This window comes from Quercus robur, chromosome 1 (assembly GCF_932294415.1).
Source record: "Quercus robur chromosome 1, dhQueRobu3.1, whole genome shotgun sequence".
NCBI lineage: Eukaryota > Viridiplantae > Streptophyta > Magnoliopsida > Fagales > Fagaceae > Quercus > Quercus robur.
Window position 1 is genome coordinate 38,635,816 of NC_065534.1, and position 18,254 is coordinate 38,654,069.

Genomic DNA, 18,254 nt, shown 5'->3' on the forward strand with positions numbered 1-18,254 from the left:
CAACCAAACAGACCCTAAATATGCATGCATACGTTTTCTTTAATACAAATCCTCTATATCATTTTTTGTATTCCACTTTATATTCCACCAATCACAATTTGTCATGTATTTGTTTAAATTTCTTTATAAAATAGCCAAAGTTTAAAATGGAAAAAAAAAATACACATGTAACAAGTTGTAATTGATGGAATACAAAATGTGATACAGAGAATTTGTATTCGTTTTTTTTATTATAAAAATAAATAAATAAATAAAACGTACTTCCTATTTTTGCTTATAAAAACCTAGAAACACATATACGCAATTAATATAATTTTTCCACCCTAATAATTGTACATTTATGGTCTAAAAAAATGTAAATTTGATGTGTATTTCTTATTAAAATTGATAAATCGGCAACTTGAGTCCTAAGAGCAGTGTTACGTCCACAATATTTTTACAATAAAACTTAAGTGGCAAGTTGTTACTAATTCTCATCTGTGCCTGAATTATTGACATATATCATTTTTTTAATTAATATTAACAACTTGCTACTTAAACTTTGTCATGAAAATATTGTGAATCTAGCTTTATTAGACTCCTAAAAGGTGCATAATATTTACTAATAACATTTGAAAAGTTAGAGGTTGCTTTGGAAAGGAAAAAAGACTAACAACATGTTATTTTTTGAAAGGATGGTATTTAGCTCCAAACCAGTTTGAACTATATCATTCAATCCACTAAATAGCGATTTATAAAACTATCTATGTATATTATTTAAACAATTCACATGACTCATAAAAAAATCAAATAATTAAAACTACATAATGATGTTCTTTTCAATCATTACATAGTAAATAGAAAGAAGATAACTCCAAAATGATTTAGAACAAAAACTTTCCTTTTAAAAAAAATGCTTTCCATTTGAAATGGATATATTTCATGATTTAGAATAATAAAACCAAAAAAAAAAAAAATGTTCTATTTAATTAATGTATTTTTTGATATAACATCGCTTAAAAATTTTAAATGATGTAAAACATGGAATGGATTTTTTGTAGCCCTAAATGGAGAAAACACAGCAGAAGTGCATAGGCTGAAGCAACTGAATTTGACACAACAACTCGAACAACAACAGCATGAACAGGCTTGGATGCCAAGTTGGGAACTTGCATTGGGCCAGATGGTAAACCCAAGCTTAAATCAATCTGAGACTCAGCAGAAAGCAAACGTGGGTGTAATGGACCCAATGCTGAATAACAGCACGTTCAACTCAGATCCTCGCAATTTCTTTGTGTGAACCTCTAAATCATCTGCATGTTCCTCTTCATTGGATCTCCTTGTTGTTTTCTTTTCGTTTATCTCTGTTGAAAGGTTAATATTGCATGTTCTTCTAAGACTTTTGAAGGCTTGCTGTAATTTTATTTTTTTATTATTATTATTATTATTTTTTTTGAATTCGAAGGCTTGCTGTAATTAATTATGAACTTCGGTTTATGTTTGTGTGTAACCTTTTGTGGAAAGGGACAGTCTAGCAGTTATTTTACTTTCTCGGCTTGAGTTTAAGTGTGTGATTTTTGTGTGTACTTATGATTTTTTTTTTTTTACTGTTTTCTAATCTAATTTCTTATGTATAATTTTTTAAATCCTCACATTTTTAAGATGCAATAATGTTTATAAATATTTAAACAAATAAGTAAGTCCAAAAATATTTGAGATCCTATATCATTTTCATTATTTCTTTTTTGACCTATTAAGTAAATTCAAATAGTACACACACAGAGATATATATTGAAAGTTCACTTGATGTGTAAAATACTAGTGAATGTTTAGACCCCCAATTTTAAAAATACCAACACAAGCTTATATTCAAACAATGTATGTACGGAATGATAAATATAAACTATACCCAAACAATTAAACTACTCCAAGCCATAATTTAATCACAACACAGCAGTAATTAAAAGCAAAGAGTAAGGGTTAAAGAGATGCAAACATAAGATAACACCGGCACGTGTTATCGAAGAGGAAATTGAAAAATTCAGCGAAAAACCTCTCCATCATCCTCCAAACAGTAAAATAATCCACTAGAAAATTAGTTGAGATACATGAATAGCAATAGACCCTCCAAGCCTAATCTACCCGATACACCTAAGCCCTCCAAGCATCTTGCTCCAACAAAATTAAGCCTAACCTTGTCTTCTTTAACTTACCAGATCCCACAATAAGCCCATTGCATCAACCAAATGAATTGGTCCTCTCTGAACTGCTTCCCAAGTACCAAATAACTTTCTCACTGATATGAATGTGGTGAGGTAAGGATTTGGCTAAAACTCCTCTCAAGGGTATGTCAATGAAAAATGTGAGAGTAGAGGAATTTGAAGAGTCAAATGTATAAGATTGTGGATGAATCAATCTTGTTGTTTTCTGGGGTTTCTCTCTCAAAATTCTCTCTGGAAACTCTTCACATTTCGTAGGTATAAGGGCATTTATAGTAGGGTATATGAGAAATATGAAAAGTCATTTTTTCTGCAAAATAGGGGATTTTGGCGGCTCACTCTTGCGATTGGGACAAGTCACGAGTTTCAGTCATGAAATAACTAACTGGCCAGACTATCATTTTTGTCCTGTAGTGCTTTAGCTGTCATGACCCTTCAACTTCCTGCATGCTTCACACGTGTGGCACTTTGGCGAGTCATCAGTCATGAGACACTCACGAGTTCCAGTTGTGAGAATTCTCTTGATAGTACACACATTTGAATTATTCACACTCTCTCACACACAACCCTTACATGATTCCCACCTAAAAACAAAGTATCTAATTACTGAATTACAAGAAAATTTGACACGGAATAAAGCCAACACATGGTTAAATAAATTCAACCTTACATATATATATATATATATATATATATCTTCACATGCACATTTGTTAAATTTTATATCCTCAAAATCAAATCTTCACTACATGATTGAAGATAATGAGAATGCTATGGCCTATTTGTGTGAATCTGCCAATCTTTCTTGGATTTTGATCCTCTAAAATTCGTAGAGTACTCTATCACATAAATTTCTCTTAAATCTCAACATTTCATTCTAAAATAAATGGATAAGGTCATTCCATGTCATTAATTCATTAACAAAAACCTTAAAATATATGGATGTCATGTCAGTTATTAAAATCGACAACTCTGTTTTTAAATTTATTTTAGTTTTAAGAAATTAAACAATATGGATCTAAAATTCATGGCAACACTGATGAGACCGATGTCAACCCACTGTAAGCCATCTTCCTGATAATGCATATGGAGAACAGTTAAAAGCACAAGTGTCAAAGACCATATTTAGCTGTGGCAATCATAACCATTTTCTCCAACGTCCTTTTCACCTATCTAATTTTTAGTATTCTTGAAATATGATTTCCCCTCTTTGAACCTTTCATTCTACTGGTCATACAAAAAAGGAGAACCTTTCCCATCTGTGATAGCTCGAATCATTAGCATTGTTATTAAGATATGATCAGAAAAACAATTGATTTGGTGAATTGGGTGATGTGTTCTAGGATGAGTGGAGTCTTGTTTTCTTTTTCTTTTTTTAAATGGAGATATTACTTTCAGCTATGGAAAGGCAATGAAATTTCATAGATCCTTCACCATGGGACTCAAGTCCTGGCAACCACTTGCCCCACTCTGGTGAAAGACTTCCTTAATTTTGGGTACCAAAATTTCCCCATCCGGAAACAAGTCCGGTGCCATCAGGGCTGGCACAACGATGGTTGGGGGTTCAGATATAGTTTTTTAATTTTTAAAATTAAAATTGTTAATTTGTTTAGACCCCTGAACACTTAGATTGTTTAACCTAATTAATTAATCAAGTTGTTACTTAGATTTATTATGCAGATCTAAGTTAAACATAAACAATCATATCACATATAGTGGAATGATAAAGAAAATAAGCAATATGATGACCTAGGAAAACTAATAAAACCATCCAGTTTCAAGGTAAAAAACTTTGGGGAGGATTTAAACTAAACAATCTTTAAGGCAACAAATTCACTAAATAGAATGGAAGTTTTATAAAAGATTTTCCCCTAAATCTAATGCTAACTCCAAATCTACGAACTCTTCTATCTAAATTTGTTAAACACAAACACCCACATTTGTGACTCTAAGATCTCACTCAAAACTTTAGACCATCAGCAGTAATTGATCTTGTATGCAGCAACTTATCTCCACCGATTCTTGTATATGGATCTTCTTTCCGGTAAATGCTTGTTGAGAGAGCGTTGGGTACAAAAACCCTAAATCTACAATTAGAGGCACAAGATCCACTCTTCCCTCTCTGAAAAACCACACTTTAAAAATGTGAATTAGGGTTTCAGTTAAATACTGGGAGAATTAGATCTAAAACCCTAATCACTTAATGGGCTTAATGAGTTGTTGGGCCAAAATTAAAATCTACAGAAATGCATCTCGATCGGTCGAGCCTTCTTTTCGATCAGTCAAACCTGGTATGTTTAGAATTCTTGAACCTACAACTTCCATTTTCTTGTATTCTGACTTGCAACTCCTTAAGCATTATCTAGAGAAGTTTGTGTTCACGATTTGTCAATTGTTCTAATCTTCTAGAACCTAACAATCTACCCCTTTTGCAATCATAAAACTTATATGCAAAATGAAATGCTCAAATACAAGAACAACCCTATTACAATAAAATGCACAAATACATCACAAATTCAAATCTAATACTTCTAACGCAAAAGTTGCAAGAAGAGGCAAAAGGTCTTGATTTGTGTACATGTCTTTCTTGAAACACTCAAAAGAGCACATCAACGCATGTGTCGAAATAAAGACAGATAAACAATATGAATCATAATGATAACAAATACGAAACCATAAGCAAACTAAAGCAAACTAACTCTACCCATAAGTTAGATACATCACAAATTTCTTTTCTTCCCATTTCAAAAACAATTTCATCTCCTGCTAAATAAAAACAGTTAAAAACATTTTCCGAATTTCATCTATTTCTCCCCTTTTTGTCACGTATTGACAAAGACAACCCAATCAAAAGGTGAATAGTAAACATACACAACAAAGGTCAAGAGAAGATAGAGAACCAAGGACATACAAAAGAAATAAGCTCTATAGAAAATAGAGGCAACTCCGATACACATGAACACAAATATTCTCTCTTTCAATATATGCAAACTTGACACTATGTGGCCCATAAACAGATGCATGCAAATACTCTAGGCACAATTAGTTAAGACTATACAATATAGATCTTAATGATATAAAAATTTAGTATGCAAAGTGTTTTCATTTGTCAAGATGTTCTGAACTCAAATCAATTTCAAGAGTAGAGAAAATATTTACACACTTATTATCCATCATAATTCTAAAAAACAAAATATTTCACATTTTCAACAATTCACATATCAAGAAAAATAACATATACTAAAAATGTACAAAACTTCAAAAATTAATCAATCAATTTCTAAATCAAGTTGAGTACCCAATTTAGCAAAATGTATGTGTGTTGTGTGTGAAACCAATCTATGAGAAATATGACTACAAAAATGCAAGATAGATAAAGAAAACAATGCAATGCATGTGAATCCAAACACAAATAATGCATGAAAAGACTGATCAGCCAAGAACCTAAAAACTAAAAATTTTCCAATTTCGATCTGTCAAACATCGATCAAGCATCGATCGACAAAGGTAGAGAGTTTTGAACATAAAAACTTATAGGTTTGATCAGTCAAAGTAGTTAAAAATTTTAAAACTTTAAAAACTGGAATTTCATGCAGTAAGACAACTCGAAAGCGGTTTTTATGAGATGTAATGCACATGAACAAGATCCAAAAAAAATTTAGAAACATGATGCCTCTTAAATGTAAATATCAAAACCAATCAAGAAGTTAAATGTAACACATTTTCTTTTTTAACTTTCAACCAAAACAAAAAAGGCTAGACTAGACAGCACACCAGATTCTATACAATTAAAGAAGGCTAGACTAGACAACACACACAATCTCATGTACAAGATTTAGCTAAGATTTGAGTGTAATATGTGCAACTAGTATGTGTACAAAGTACAACAAATTGATATGTAGGTAGTAATCAAACAAATTTTCTACATTATCAATCACATTGGTTTGAAAGTGACTATCACATAAAGAGTTACTTCATATAGCTCCCACATCTTCTAGAAAACACGCTTGCAATCATGTAAAAATATTTTGATTCATTTTGCATTTTACCATTTTTTTATTTTTCTTTTTCTTTTTTAGCACAATCAAAGATATCATACATTGACATATAAGAGATAGAAAAGAAAATACTCTTGTTATATTTTCTTTAAAAAAAAAAAAAAAAAAAAAAAAAAACCTTATTTTATATTGTTGTGCAAGTGTTACATTTTTTTTAGCACGGTTTATATGATTTGCACACAGGTGTTCATGATTGGCAAGTAACAATGGTGAGATGGTAATTTGTGTCTTTCTCTTAGAATTTTCTAATCCTTACGATCAAAAGAATGTGACATCAAAATCAAGAGCATTTGTTCAAAGACTATAAACAACTCACATAATTAAGAACTAAATACCAAAAAGTAGCAAAGTGCAAAAAGTAGCTCACCAAAGCCAAATAAGGTACACAGTCATGAAATGCAAGCCTTAATTACACATTAAATGGTGTGCAATAGAAAAAAAATAAATAAATAAAAATGTGTGCTTTTATATTATGACCAAAAATCAAAAAACACACATTATGCTAAATAAATAAAATGCAAAAGCAATGCCTGACAACATGTAATGCAAAAATAATGCTCAACTAAGCTATAAAAGGTACACAAACAAGAAATGTCAATTCTTAATTAACCCATGAGTACATGTACTTTAATTTTAGTACATACTCATTCAAAATTAGGAATAGCTCATGCACTCAATTATGCAATATACAATTTCTATGTTTCTCCACAATATCAAACATGTTCTAAATCAAAAGAGCAATATTATAGTTTATGTAATCCTAAAATAAAAAAAATAAAAAAAAATAAAAAAAAAGGAAGACACAAAATAAAATATTTTTATCTTTTTGAAATTTTTCAATGTTTTTGGATTTTTTTATTTTTAATAAACAAAACAACCTAAGAAAATAAAACAACCAAAAACTGAAAGAAAACATGCCCAAATAATTGAAAGAATTAAATCAGGGACAAGTAAATAACACTCACCTTAGCAAATCTTTTCTCACTCATACAGAACGAGTACGTCTTTGACTTTGTAGGTGAAGAACCATGAGAAGCAGAGTGTATTTGAGAGATTACAAACTTCTTCTGAGAGAAACAGATTTCTTGTAATTTCCTTTCAGAAGCCAACATGCTTAAATTTTTCAAAAGCATATGAAACAACTTATCAAGACTTATAGCAAGAGATATACCATCACATATCCTAGACTGAAACAAAATACTTAAATTTCAATTTATGATAGTTAGGACAAATGTGACCAAGAACACCACAAAAGTAATAAACAGGAACAAATTTAGGAACATTAGTATTCCAAGAAGTAGATCTAGTCTCAAGTTTTGGTTTTTGCCTCAACAAAGAACAATTTGGTCTAATGTGACCAACAACACCACAAAGGTGACAAGTAGGCAACCAAACAGATTTCTTTTGTACTCTAGTAGTAGGTTTAGATACAGGTTTAGAAATTTCAGCATCTACATCAAAACTTTTACCTTTGTCTAACCTGGCAAAATAAGCTTTTTCTTTATGATTCCTCTTAAATGGAGGAATATAAACCTTTTCATCTTTAGGCTTAATGGAAACAAAAAAAAAATTTGTTATCAATAGCAAGTTTGGTATTAGACAAATTTTCAAGTTTAGCTTCAAACTCAACTAACTTTTGTTCCAAATTTTTCACCTTTTCATCTTGAGAGGAAAATTGATTTCTCAGAAATTCATTCTTTTTTATTCGATACACCCAATCTCACAATCAATTCATCTTTTTCAAGGTTAGCCAATTTTAACTCTTCATGGAATTTCTTAGCAATATTCAAAGATTTAGATAATTCCCTATGGAGAGTTTCACAAGAATCAATGAAATCAACAGAAACATTAGTGTCACTTTTATTCAAATTATCACAGCCAAAAGTAGTAAGACACTTAAAATTATCCATGATAGTAGGTATCAAGGATCAACTCTGGGTAAAACTATCTAATCAAGAACTAATTTTCTCTGATACCACATTTTAATTTGTTTAGACCCCTGAACACTTAGAATGTTTAACCTAATTAATTAACTAAGTTGTTACTTAGGTTTTTTATGCAGATCTAGGTTAAACACAAACAATCATATCACATATAGCAAAATAATAAAGAAAACAAGCGATATGATAACCCAAGAAACCCAATGAAACCGTTCAGTTTCAAGGTAAAAAACTTGGGAAGGATTTAACCTAAACAATCCTCAAGGCAACAAATTCACTAAATAGAATGGAAGTTTTACAATAGATTTTTCCCTAAATCTAATGCTACCTCTTGTAGTACTTACTCACGTGACTACACACAACTTCGAATCCACAGACTCTTCTATCTGAATTTATTGAACATAGACATCCACATTTGTGACTCTGAGATCCTACTCAAACATTTAGATCATCAGCAGCAATTTATCTCCACCAGTTCTTATATATGGATCTTCTTTCCAGTAGATGCTTGATGAAAGAACTTTGGGTACAAAAACCCTACATCTACAATTGGAGGCACAAGATGCACTCTTCTTTCTCTAAAAAACCACACTATAAAAACATGTCTTAGGGTTTCCTTTAAATACTAGGAGAATTAGATATGAAACCCTAATCACTTAATGAGCTTAATGAGCTGTTGGGCCGGAATTAAAATTTGCAAAAACGCATCTCAATCGATTGAGCCTTCTTCTCAATCGATCGAACCTGGCATATTTCGAATTCCTAAACCTGCAGCTTCCTTTTTCTTGTACTCTGACTTATAGCATCTTGAGTATTGTCTAATATACCCTATAGACTTTAAGATCTATATCTAGACAAATTTGTATTCACAATTTACTAATTATTCTAACCTTTTAGAACCTAACAAAAATAAATTTAAAATCTGGGCTCTTCATTTTAATAATTGACATGACATTTATGGGGACGCAGGCCCAAATATATATTAGGCCTTGAGCCTTGTCCGAGAAGGCACAGTTGTCCGAGAATAGATCAACAATGATGAAAGAGTAAGACTTTGAACTTCATAAGCAAGCTATGACTGTAAAGGCTGGGAGAGGTATGTTAAGGAGGAGTATCTCCTCAGCTCAACGAAGAAGGGGTCAGAAGTTGAGTTCTATTATCTAGAATAACATTCCAGGAAGTTCTGTTGATAAGGATAAGCACTGTAAACATACAGGACAAAATGGGAGTTAAGAAATATCTAGGAAAAAGTTGCTACCACTACATTGAATGCTCTTCAGCTAACTCTTTGGCCGCAATTACGCGGAGAAGACCCCTAAACAGTGCTGCCTTGGTCACCCCAACTCACAAAAGGCCTGTAAGGGTGTTCGATGGGACAAGCACTCAAGTAGTGGCTTGGACGACCGACAAGTGGAGGCCAAGATCATTCAAAGAGAGATATATATATTGTAAGAGACCTCTAATGAAAGGGGGATCAAGAAATTAAGAGAAAAATATTGTAGCAATCAAGAATTGAATTTGTAATCAAACTTGAGAGAAATATATAAGAACTGATCTCCTCGGACTATGCCAAGGACAATTTTATTGAGAATAAACCAGTCTATCTTCATTTTCTTGTCATCTGAATTCACTTTGCTTATTGTCTGATTCATTAAAACCAAGTTTTCCAACCCACTCTCTACAGATTCATTGTATTGGGCTTTTTGGGCCTAAGTTCCTTTATCCTTAGGTCTAGGGTTCCAAATTGCGTCCTTATAATTGGTGCCATCTGTGGGAAATTTTGGTGTTGTAATGAGTCTAACATTCAACTATGGTAGGTTCAAGTCCAAACCAGGCAGAATCTATGGGGTCCCAATGTGAAGACCATTTCATCAACCTTGAGTGAAAAAGGGACTGAGAGGTTAGTATGCATACCACTTACACTAGTAGGAGCCAATCCTGAAATTAGAGCCACCTTTCTTATGAGGAGGATACCAGAGCCCTGCAACTGGAGATTGATCATTTAAAGAGAAAGCTATGCCATGAACAGCGAAAGTGAACTCCCTCCAATTCTGACTTCTCTTTTGACGATGAAGAGGATGGTAGTTATAGGCGCAAATCAAGAACTCTTCCCAGTGAGTCTTTCTCATATGAAGAGGACTACCACCATAAGTGCAGAAACAAGAATTCATCTTCCAACGGCTTGGGAAATGATGTGATGAGCAAAGCGCTCAACCAAATTTCCAAATCACCCTTCACACGCAGAATTGAGGGAGGGAGACTCCCTCGACGGTTCACCCAGCCCGCGTTCACCATGTACAATAGTTGAACAGACCCTGTGGAACACATAAGCCACTTCAACCAAAGGATGGCAGTACATTCCAAGAACGAGTCTCTAATGTGCAAAGTATTCCCATCCAGTTTGGGGCTTGTGGCAATGAGGTGGTTTGATAGCTTGGGAGCAAGTTCCATTGATTCCTTTAAGGAACTCACTCAGGCCCTTGGGTCTCGCTTTATTACATGTAGCAGGGTTCCTCGACCCTTAAACTCCTTACTGTCTATGGCCACGTGAGAAGAGGAGACCCTGAAAACATATTCAAACAGATACTAGAAGATGTATAACGAGACAAATGGTGACTTTAACGATGTGACCATCAGGACTTTCAAGGTTGGCTTACCAATCGAGCATGGTTTGAGAAAGTCTTTAACTGGGAAACTTGCTACCAGTGTATGCCAGCTCATGGACCGAATTGATAAGTATAAGAGGGTTGAGGAAGACCAACAACAAGGGAAGGGAAAGGCTAAGGTTGTCCCTCAAGAGAGGAGAGACTTTAGGTCGAACCGATACAACAATAATAGACCCTGAAGGGATTTTGCCGAGCAATCTGGGCTTACGGCTCCTCAGATGGTTAATACGGTGTTCCGAGAACCAATACATAAAGTCTTGGAGAAGATCAAGAATGAGCCATACTTCGAATGGCCAAACCAGATGGGAGAAGACCCCATGAGGTGCAACCAAAGCCTTCATTGCCAATACCACCAGGAACGAAGACATACCACCGAGGACTGTAGAATTTTGTAGAATCATCTAGAGCAGTTGGTCAGAGATGGAAGGTTGAAATAGTTTTTGTATTGGCCCAATGGGCAAGGAGACCAAGCAGGGTCAAAGGCTCAAGGGAATGCTTCTTCAAGGCCCCCTTTAGGCACCATCAATGTCATCTTCACGACCCCAGGGAGAACTGACTCTCACCCCTCCAAGGTGATGTCTGTAGACCAATTACCTGCCGAGAATTTAAAACCTGAGCCGAAAAGGGCCAGAGTGGAGAACTGGCTAGTAATGAGTTTCTTTGAGAATGATAAGGTGGGAACTATACAGCCACATGATAATGCCCTGGTGGTTACCCTTAGGGTAGAGGGATGTGATGTTAAGGGGGTGATGGTGGATTAAGGCAATGGGGCAGAGATTATGTACCCTAATTTATACAACGAGCTAGGCTTGAAACCTATGGACTTGACAGCTTATGATTCGCCTCTGGTAAGTTTCGATGAGAAAGTTTTCATTCCTAAGGGCCAGATTCGACTACCCGTACAAGCAGAATTAGAGGTGGTGGAGGTGAATTTCATTGTAATGGATGCCTATTCTCCCTACACGGCCATTATGGCAAGACCCTGGCTTCACACCCTAGGGGTCGTTTCCTCCACTCTATATTTAAAGGTAAAATATCCGTTTGGGAGACCAAATTGAGGAGCTGGTTGGGAGCCAATCCATAGTGAAGCAGTGCTTGATCATTGTGATAACGCATCAGCCGGGAGTGGAACCTTGGGCCTCTGTTGAGAGGAGCTTATAGCAATCAATGAGTCCAGTGTTGCCCATAGAGGAGACTATCCAGGGGGCGAAATGTGAGAACTTAGAGAAAGTTGTTGTAGGTGATGATCCAAAGAATTTTTCCAAGTCGGAGCTCAACTACCTCCTCAAGAGAAGGAAGAGTTGATAGAGTTTCTCAGGAGGAACATTGACGTATTTGAATGGAGTGCTTATAAAGCTCCTAAGGTGGATCCAGACTTCATTTACCATCATCTGAATGTCAACCCAACTGTCCTCCCTAGGAAGCAACCACCTCAGCACTCATCTAAAGAGCATTCTAACACTGTTAAGGAAGAGGTGAACAAGCTTAAACAGGCCGGGGCTATTAAGGAAGTTTTCTACCCTGAGTGGTTGGCCAATTCAATGGTAGTGAAGAAGAAGAATGAAATGTGGTGGGTATGTGTGGACTTCACATATCTTAATTAAGCTTGCCCCAAAGACCCTTTTCCCATGCCTCGAATAGACTTGTTGGTGGATGCCACTGTGGGCCATCCTCGAATAAGCTTCCTAGATGCCTTTCAAGGATACCACCAAATACCTTTAGCTCTAGATGATCAGGAGAAAACAATTTTTGTCACCCCTGTTGGGAATTACCACGACAAGGTAATGCCCTTTAGTTTAAAAAATGCAAGGTCTACTTATTAGAGGATGATGACTAGGATGTTTAAACCGCAGTTAGGAAAAAACATTGAGATTTATATAGATGACATGGTGGTTAAGAGTAAGCTGGAATCCGAGCATATTAACAATCTTGGGAATATCTTTGAGATCCTAAGGAGGCACAAGCTGAAACTTAATGCTTCTAAGTGCTCTTTTGGTGTCGGATTAGGGAAGTTCTTGGGATACATGGTTACCCGCCATGGAATTAAAGTCAATCCCGACCAAATTAGGGCAATCAACAACTTACAGCCACCTTGGAATCTTAAAAAGGTCCAGAAATTGACAGGAATGATTGTTGCCCTAAGCCGATTCGTCTCTCAATCAGCAGACAGGTGTAGGCATTTCTTTCAATTGTTAAATAAGTGGAAGGGATTTGAATGGACCGAGGAGTGCGTCCTGGCCTTCTAGCAGTTAAAGGAATACCTTTCTCGGCCACCCATCACGTCCAGGCCCGAGGTAGGGAAGGTTTTGTTTGCTTACATTGCTATGGCTTCCCATGCAGTGAGCCTGGTGCTTGTACAGGTTGATAGTGGTGTACAGAGGCCAATTTATTATGTAAGCAAGTCACTACATGAGGCCAAAGTCCATTACTTACCACTGGAGAAGGTCATTTTAGCAGTAGTGCATGTTACGCATAAGCTCTCCCACTACTTCCAATCACATACAGTTGTTGTCCTCACCCAACTTCTGCTTAGATCTCTTTTTCGGAGTGTTGATTACATAGGGAGGATTGCCAAGTGGGGTACGATCCTAGGGGCTTTTAATATCAAGTACATGCCTTTCACATTTGTCAAGGAACAAGTCCTTGCTAATCTGGTGGCTGAATTTGCTAAAACCCCATTTAAAGAAAAAATTGAGAGACAAAACATGGATGGAAAATCAGTTGACATGGTCTCACTGCAGGAGCCTTTATCTTGGAGGGTATACGTTGATGGTGTAGCAAATCAAAGGGGGTTCGAAATAGGGCTAGTTCTAATATCTCCTGAGAATATCACTATTAAGAAATCCTTAAGACTGGACTTCTCGGCCACCAACAACGAGGGTGAATATGAAGCTCTATTGGTGGGGATGGCCATGGTTCAAAAAATGGGCGGAAAGGTAGTGGAGATATTCTCAGATTCAAGATTGGTCGTAGGCCAAATGGGAGGGGAGTTAGAAGCCAGGGATGTGAGGATGCAAGAATATTTTAATCAGGTCAAGCACCTGCAGTCAGGATTTGAGTCTTTTAGCTTGCTGCATATTCTTAGGGGTGGAAACACGCATGCTGACTCTCTGGCGACTCTTGCAATCTCCTTGGCACAGGATTTACCTCGGGTCATCCTTGTTGAAGACTTGTGCAAGCCTATTGAGGTGAAGAGAGAGATGGTCCACATCCATCAAATTAGGGTAGGGCCTAGCTGGATGGACCCTATAGTGCTATTCCTTAAGGAAGATATTTTATCCGAGGAGAAATCAAAAGCTAACAAGGTATGGAGAAAGGCTCCTTGTTTCTAGCTATCCGATGATCAAAATTGTACAAACGCTCTTTTTCTGGGCCATACTTGCTATGCATACACCCTGAAGCATCAGAGCTGCTCCTAGAGGAGTTACACGAAGGGATTTGTGGAAGCCACAAAGGAGGCAAATCTTTGTCCCACAGAGCCTTCACTTAGGGATACTGGAGGACAAACATGCAAAAGGAAGCACAAGAGTATGTGAAGAAGTGTGATTAATGCCAAAGATTTGCACCAAACATTCACCAACTAGGAGGAGTCTTTAATCCTCTGTCCAACCTTTGGCCTTTTTCTCAATGGGGCTTGGAAATTGCATGTCCTTTCTCTAAGGCAGTAGGGAATAAGAGATGGTTGTTGGTCGGCATGGATTACTTCACCAAATGGGTTGAAGCTGAACCACTAGCAAATATCAGAGATATGGATGCCAAGAGATTTATCTGGAAAAATATTGTCACTCGGTTTGGAATCCCTTGTACACTCATCTCAGACAATGGTTTTCAGTTTGACAGCAAAGCCTTTAGGAGGTATTGTTGTGACTTAGGCATAACAAATAGATATTCCACCCCGGCATATCCACAGGAAAATGGACAAGTCGAGGCTGTCAATAAGGTCATAGTGGGTGGGCTCAAAAAGAGGCTAGATGACGCAAAGGGAAAGTGGGTGGAGGAGTTACCACATGTCCTTTGGACATTTCGGGCTACACCTCGTAGGCCCACTAGAGAAACGCCCTTTTCAATGACTTATGGGGCCAAGGCTGTGATTCCTCTAGAAACGGGATTTCCAACGCTAAGAACAAGCTCTTTTATTCTAAGCAGTAATGACGTGCTATTGGAGAAGAGTTTAGATCTAATTGAAGAGCAAAAAGAAAATGCTATGGTTCAGCTAGAATACTATCAACACAAGCTAAAGTAAGGGTATGATGCCAACGTGAAGCTAAGGCCTTTAGCACCAGGGGACTTGGTGTTAAGAAAGGTTTTAGGAACTGCAAAGAACCCAGCCTGAGGAAAGTTAGTGCCTAACTAGAAAGGGCCATATCGCATCACTTCAGTAGCTAGAAAATATGCATATTATCTGGAGGATCTAAATATAAACATTGTACCACGCCTGTGGAATGTAAGCAACCTGAGAAGGTATTACTATTAATGAAAGCTTCCTTTACCATATTTTGGTTTATTCCATTATGCGTTACACATTCCACTACTTATTCGAATATCAAACAGAACATTGGTCATGCCTGGCTCCTCAGACCACATACCTTGGGTAAATTGATATTCTATTTCATTTTTCTAAGTATTAAACAGAACCTTAGTCATGCCTAGTCTCTCTGATCACATACTTTGGGTAAATTAATACTTTAGTTCATTTCATTAAGTATTAAATAAAACCTTAGTCATGTCTGGTCTCTCGGACCACATACTTTGGGTAAATTAATACTTCATTTCATTTCACTAAGTGTTAAACAAAACATTAGTTATGACTGGTCTCTTGGACCATATACTTTGGGTAAATTAATACTTTAGTTCATTTTTCTAAGTATTAAAAAGAACGTTAGTCATGTCTGGTCTCTTAGACCACATACTTTGGGTAAATTAATACTTCAATTCATTTTTCTAAGTATTAAACAAAATCTTAATCATATCTGGTCTCTCAGACCACATACTTTGGGTAAATTAATACTTCAGTTCATTTCACTAAGTATTAAATAGAACCTTAGTCATGCCTGGTCTCTCGGACCACATACTTTGGGTAAATTAATATTTCAGTTTATTTCACTAAGTATTAAACAGAACCTCAGTCATGCCTGGTCTCTCGAACCACATATTTTGAGTAAATTAATACTTCAGTTCATTTTTCTAAGTATTAAACAGAATTTTAGTCATGCCTGGTCTCTCGGACCACATACTTTGGGTAAATTAATACTTCACTCCATTTTACTAAGTGTTAAACAAAACCTTAGTAATGCGTGGTTTCTCAGACCTCATGCTTTGGGTAGACTAATATCCTTGATTATTTGCATAAGTATTGGGCAGAACCAGGACTATGTCTATTCCCTTAGATCTTTTTCTATTAACTGTTTTGTCCATCTCCATGAGATTTTGCCTTCCCTGTTGGGGGCCTGATTCTCAATACAAATTTATGATCATTTTATTTACTATTTATACGTGTTTAATTTATTTGAATTAGCAACAATCCACTACTATTAGCAACATCATCAACCGAAGTCTCATCAAAAGGCAGCACAACAACTACACCAATCAAAGAATAAATTTTAAGAGAAAAAGAAAAAATCATGAAGTAAAAAGTGAAGTCTTTTCATTAAATAAAAGGAAAGTACATTATATACAACAGAAAATTGCCATTACAAAAAAGACAATACAAAACAAAAACCACAAAAAAAAAGGAAAGAAGGAATGAAATCCTAAAGCTAAGCCTTGGAACTGGGGGGAGGGTCTTCTTTGTTGCCGAGCTTAGAAACAGGAGCATCTTTGACCATGGCAGCATCCTTGGACTTGCCCTCAGCCTCCTTCGCCTTGACAGCAACGTCTTTGGCCTTGGCAACATCCTTAGCCTTGGCAGTGTCTTTTGCCTTAGGGACATTCTTGGCCTCGAGCGGAGCCTGGACTTCCTTCCCCTTCCCCTTGTCTTTGGCCTTCTCAGTCCCCTAGCCTTGGTCACCAACTTGGCTAGGTTCCTTTGGCACCTCAGGAGGGGGAAGAAAGGCCTCGGTGATAAGGGGCTGCTCTATTGAGAGTGGTGCAAGAGCAAGGGAAGAAGGGAGGTTGGCTGGAACCTCACGAATGTTAGGAGGGTAGTAAATGTTCCTAGCCTCCCTCCATTCCGAAGCAGCAGGGACCCCTGAAAGGTTAAGGGCTTCCAACCACACTTCCTTGCAATAGTCCCTACAGACCTCAATTCATCCGCCAGTCGAACCTCAGTCTCCTACACCCCTTGCTCATAGGATGCTAGCCTTAAGGCCTCCACAGCTTCCTTAGCCGTCCGAGCGGCAGCTTTGACCTTCTCCAGTCCAGCTTTGAGGTCTAGGACCAGTTGCTCTTGTATTGCCAGCTTTATCTCAATAAGATAGAGCTTTTTACACTGATCTTTAGCCTGGTTCTGGACATTCTTTAGCCCAGCCTCAACGCTCCTCCTCGCCCTCTCCTCAGCAATCAGCTTGGTGGCCAGCTTCTAGTTTTCTTGCTTCATGGCTCCCAAGGACTTGTCGGCCTTGGCGCGGAGGTTGGCCTCAACCTTGGCCTCTTTCTAGGCATCCTTGACCCATTCCTCAGCTATGAAAACCTTCTAGACAACTTGCGCAAAAACGACAAAGGAATCCCATGTAAAAAAATAAATAAAAAGGAGAAGAGAATGGAAAGGGCACCTTAACTTTTAGCTAAAAAGATATGATGGTGAACTTACCATGACAAGATCCCTCTTCAAGGACATAAAGAGGTCCGGTTGCCTCATACACCTTAAAGCCTCCATGTCTTTCGGCAGGAGTAGGGGCTGCTCTAAGGCTTCAGCAATGTAGGAGGAGTTCCCTCTCTGGAACTCCCTAATGGAGGAGTTCCATGGGATGGAAACTCCATCCAGCTCTAATCGAGGAGCCCAAGTACGTTGTTGTTGGCACACCTCGGCCATACTTGGGTCCTCCCTACCGTCCATAGAGGAGGCATGCTTGTCTTTGGCTATCTTCTAGTGCTTGGCCTCCTTCTGAGGGACCACTCACCCTCTTCCATTTCTTGCTCCTTCCTTTTCTTGTTCAAGTTAAGGTAAGGGAGCAGGTCGACTATGGTTGTAAAAGGAGGGGGAGGGGGGAGAGTAAGGGGAACCTGGGATTTAGGAGCCTCCTTAGACGATAACCCTTTGTTCCTCCCAGCCATAAGGTCCCTCAAACCTTTCCTTGGGTTTAGGGCCATTTCTTCTTCTTCCTCCTTGGAGATGTCAACTACACACGCTACTACAAGGCCTAGGGTGTGAACACCTAAAAGTTTATCGAACTCTTCTCAGCATCCGATATAGGGATGACAGGAGCTCCCTGTTCCTCATTCTCTTCCTCAAGT

General features: G+C 37.1%; 1 protein-coding gene across 1 annotated transcript; it reads left to right on the forward strand.

Annotated features, from left to right (window-relative positions):
• The first annotated feature begins 12,748 nt into the window (after positions 1 to 12,748).
• On the forward strand, positions 12,749 to 15,105 carry LOC126708304 (uncharacterized). Its single transcript, XM_050408125.1, has 4 exons — positions 12,749 to 13,034; positions 13,203 to 13,516; positions 13,604 to 14,167; positions 14,524 to 15,105. Exons 1-4 carry the CDS (start codon positions 12,749 to 12,751, stop codon positions 15,103 to 15,105), a joined length of 1,746 nt encoding a protein of 581 aa, XP_050264082.1.
• Positions 15,106 to 18,254: the final 3,149 nt, after the last annotated feature.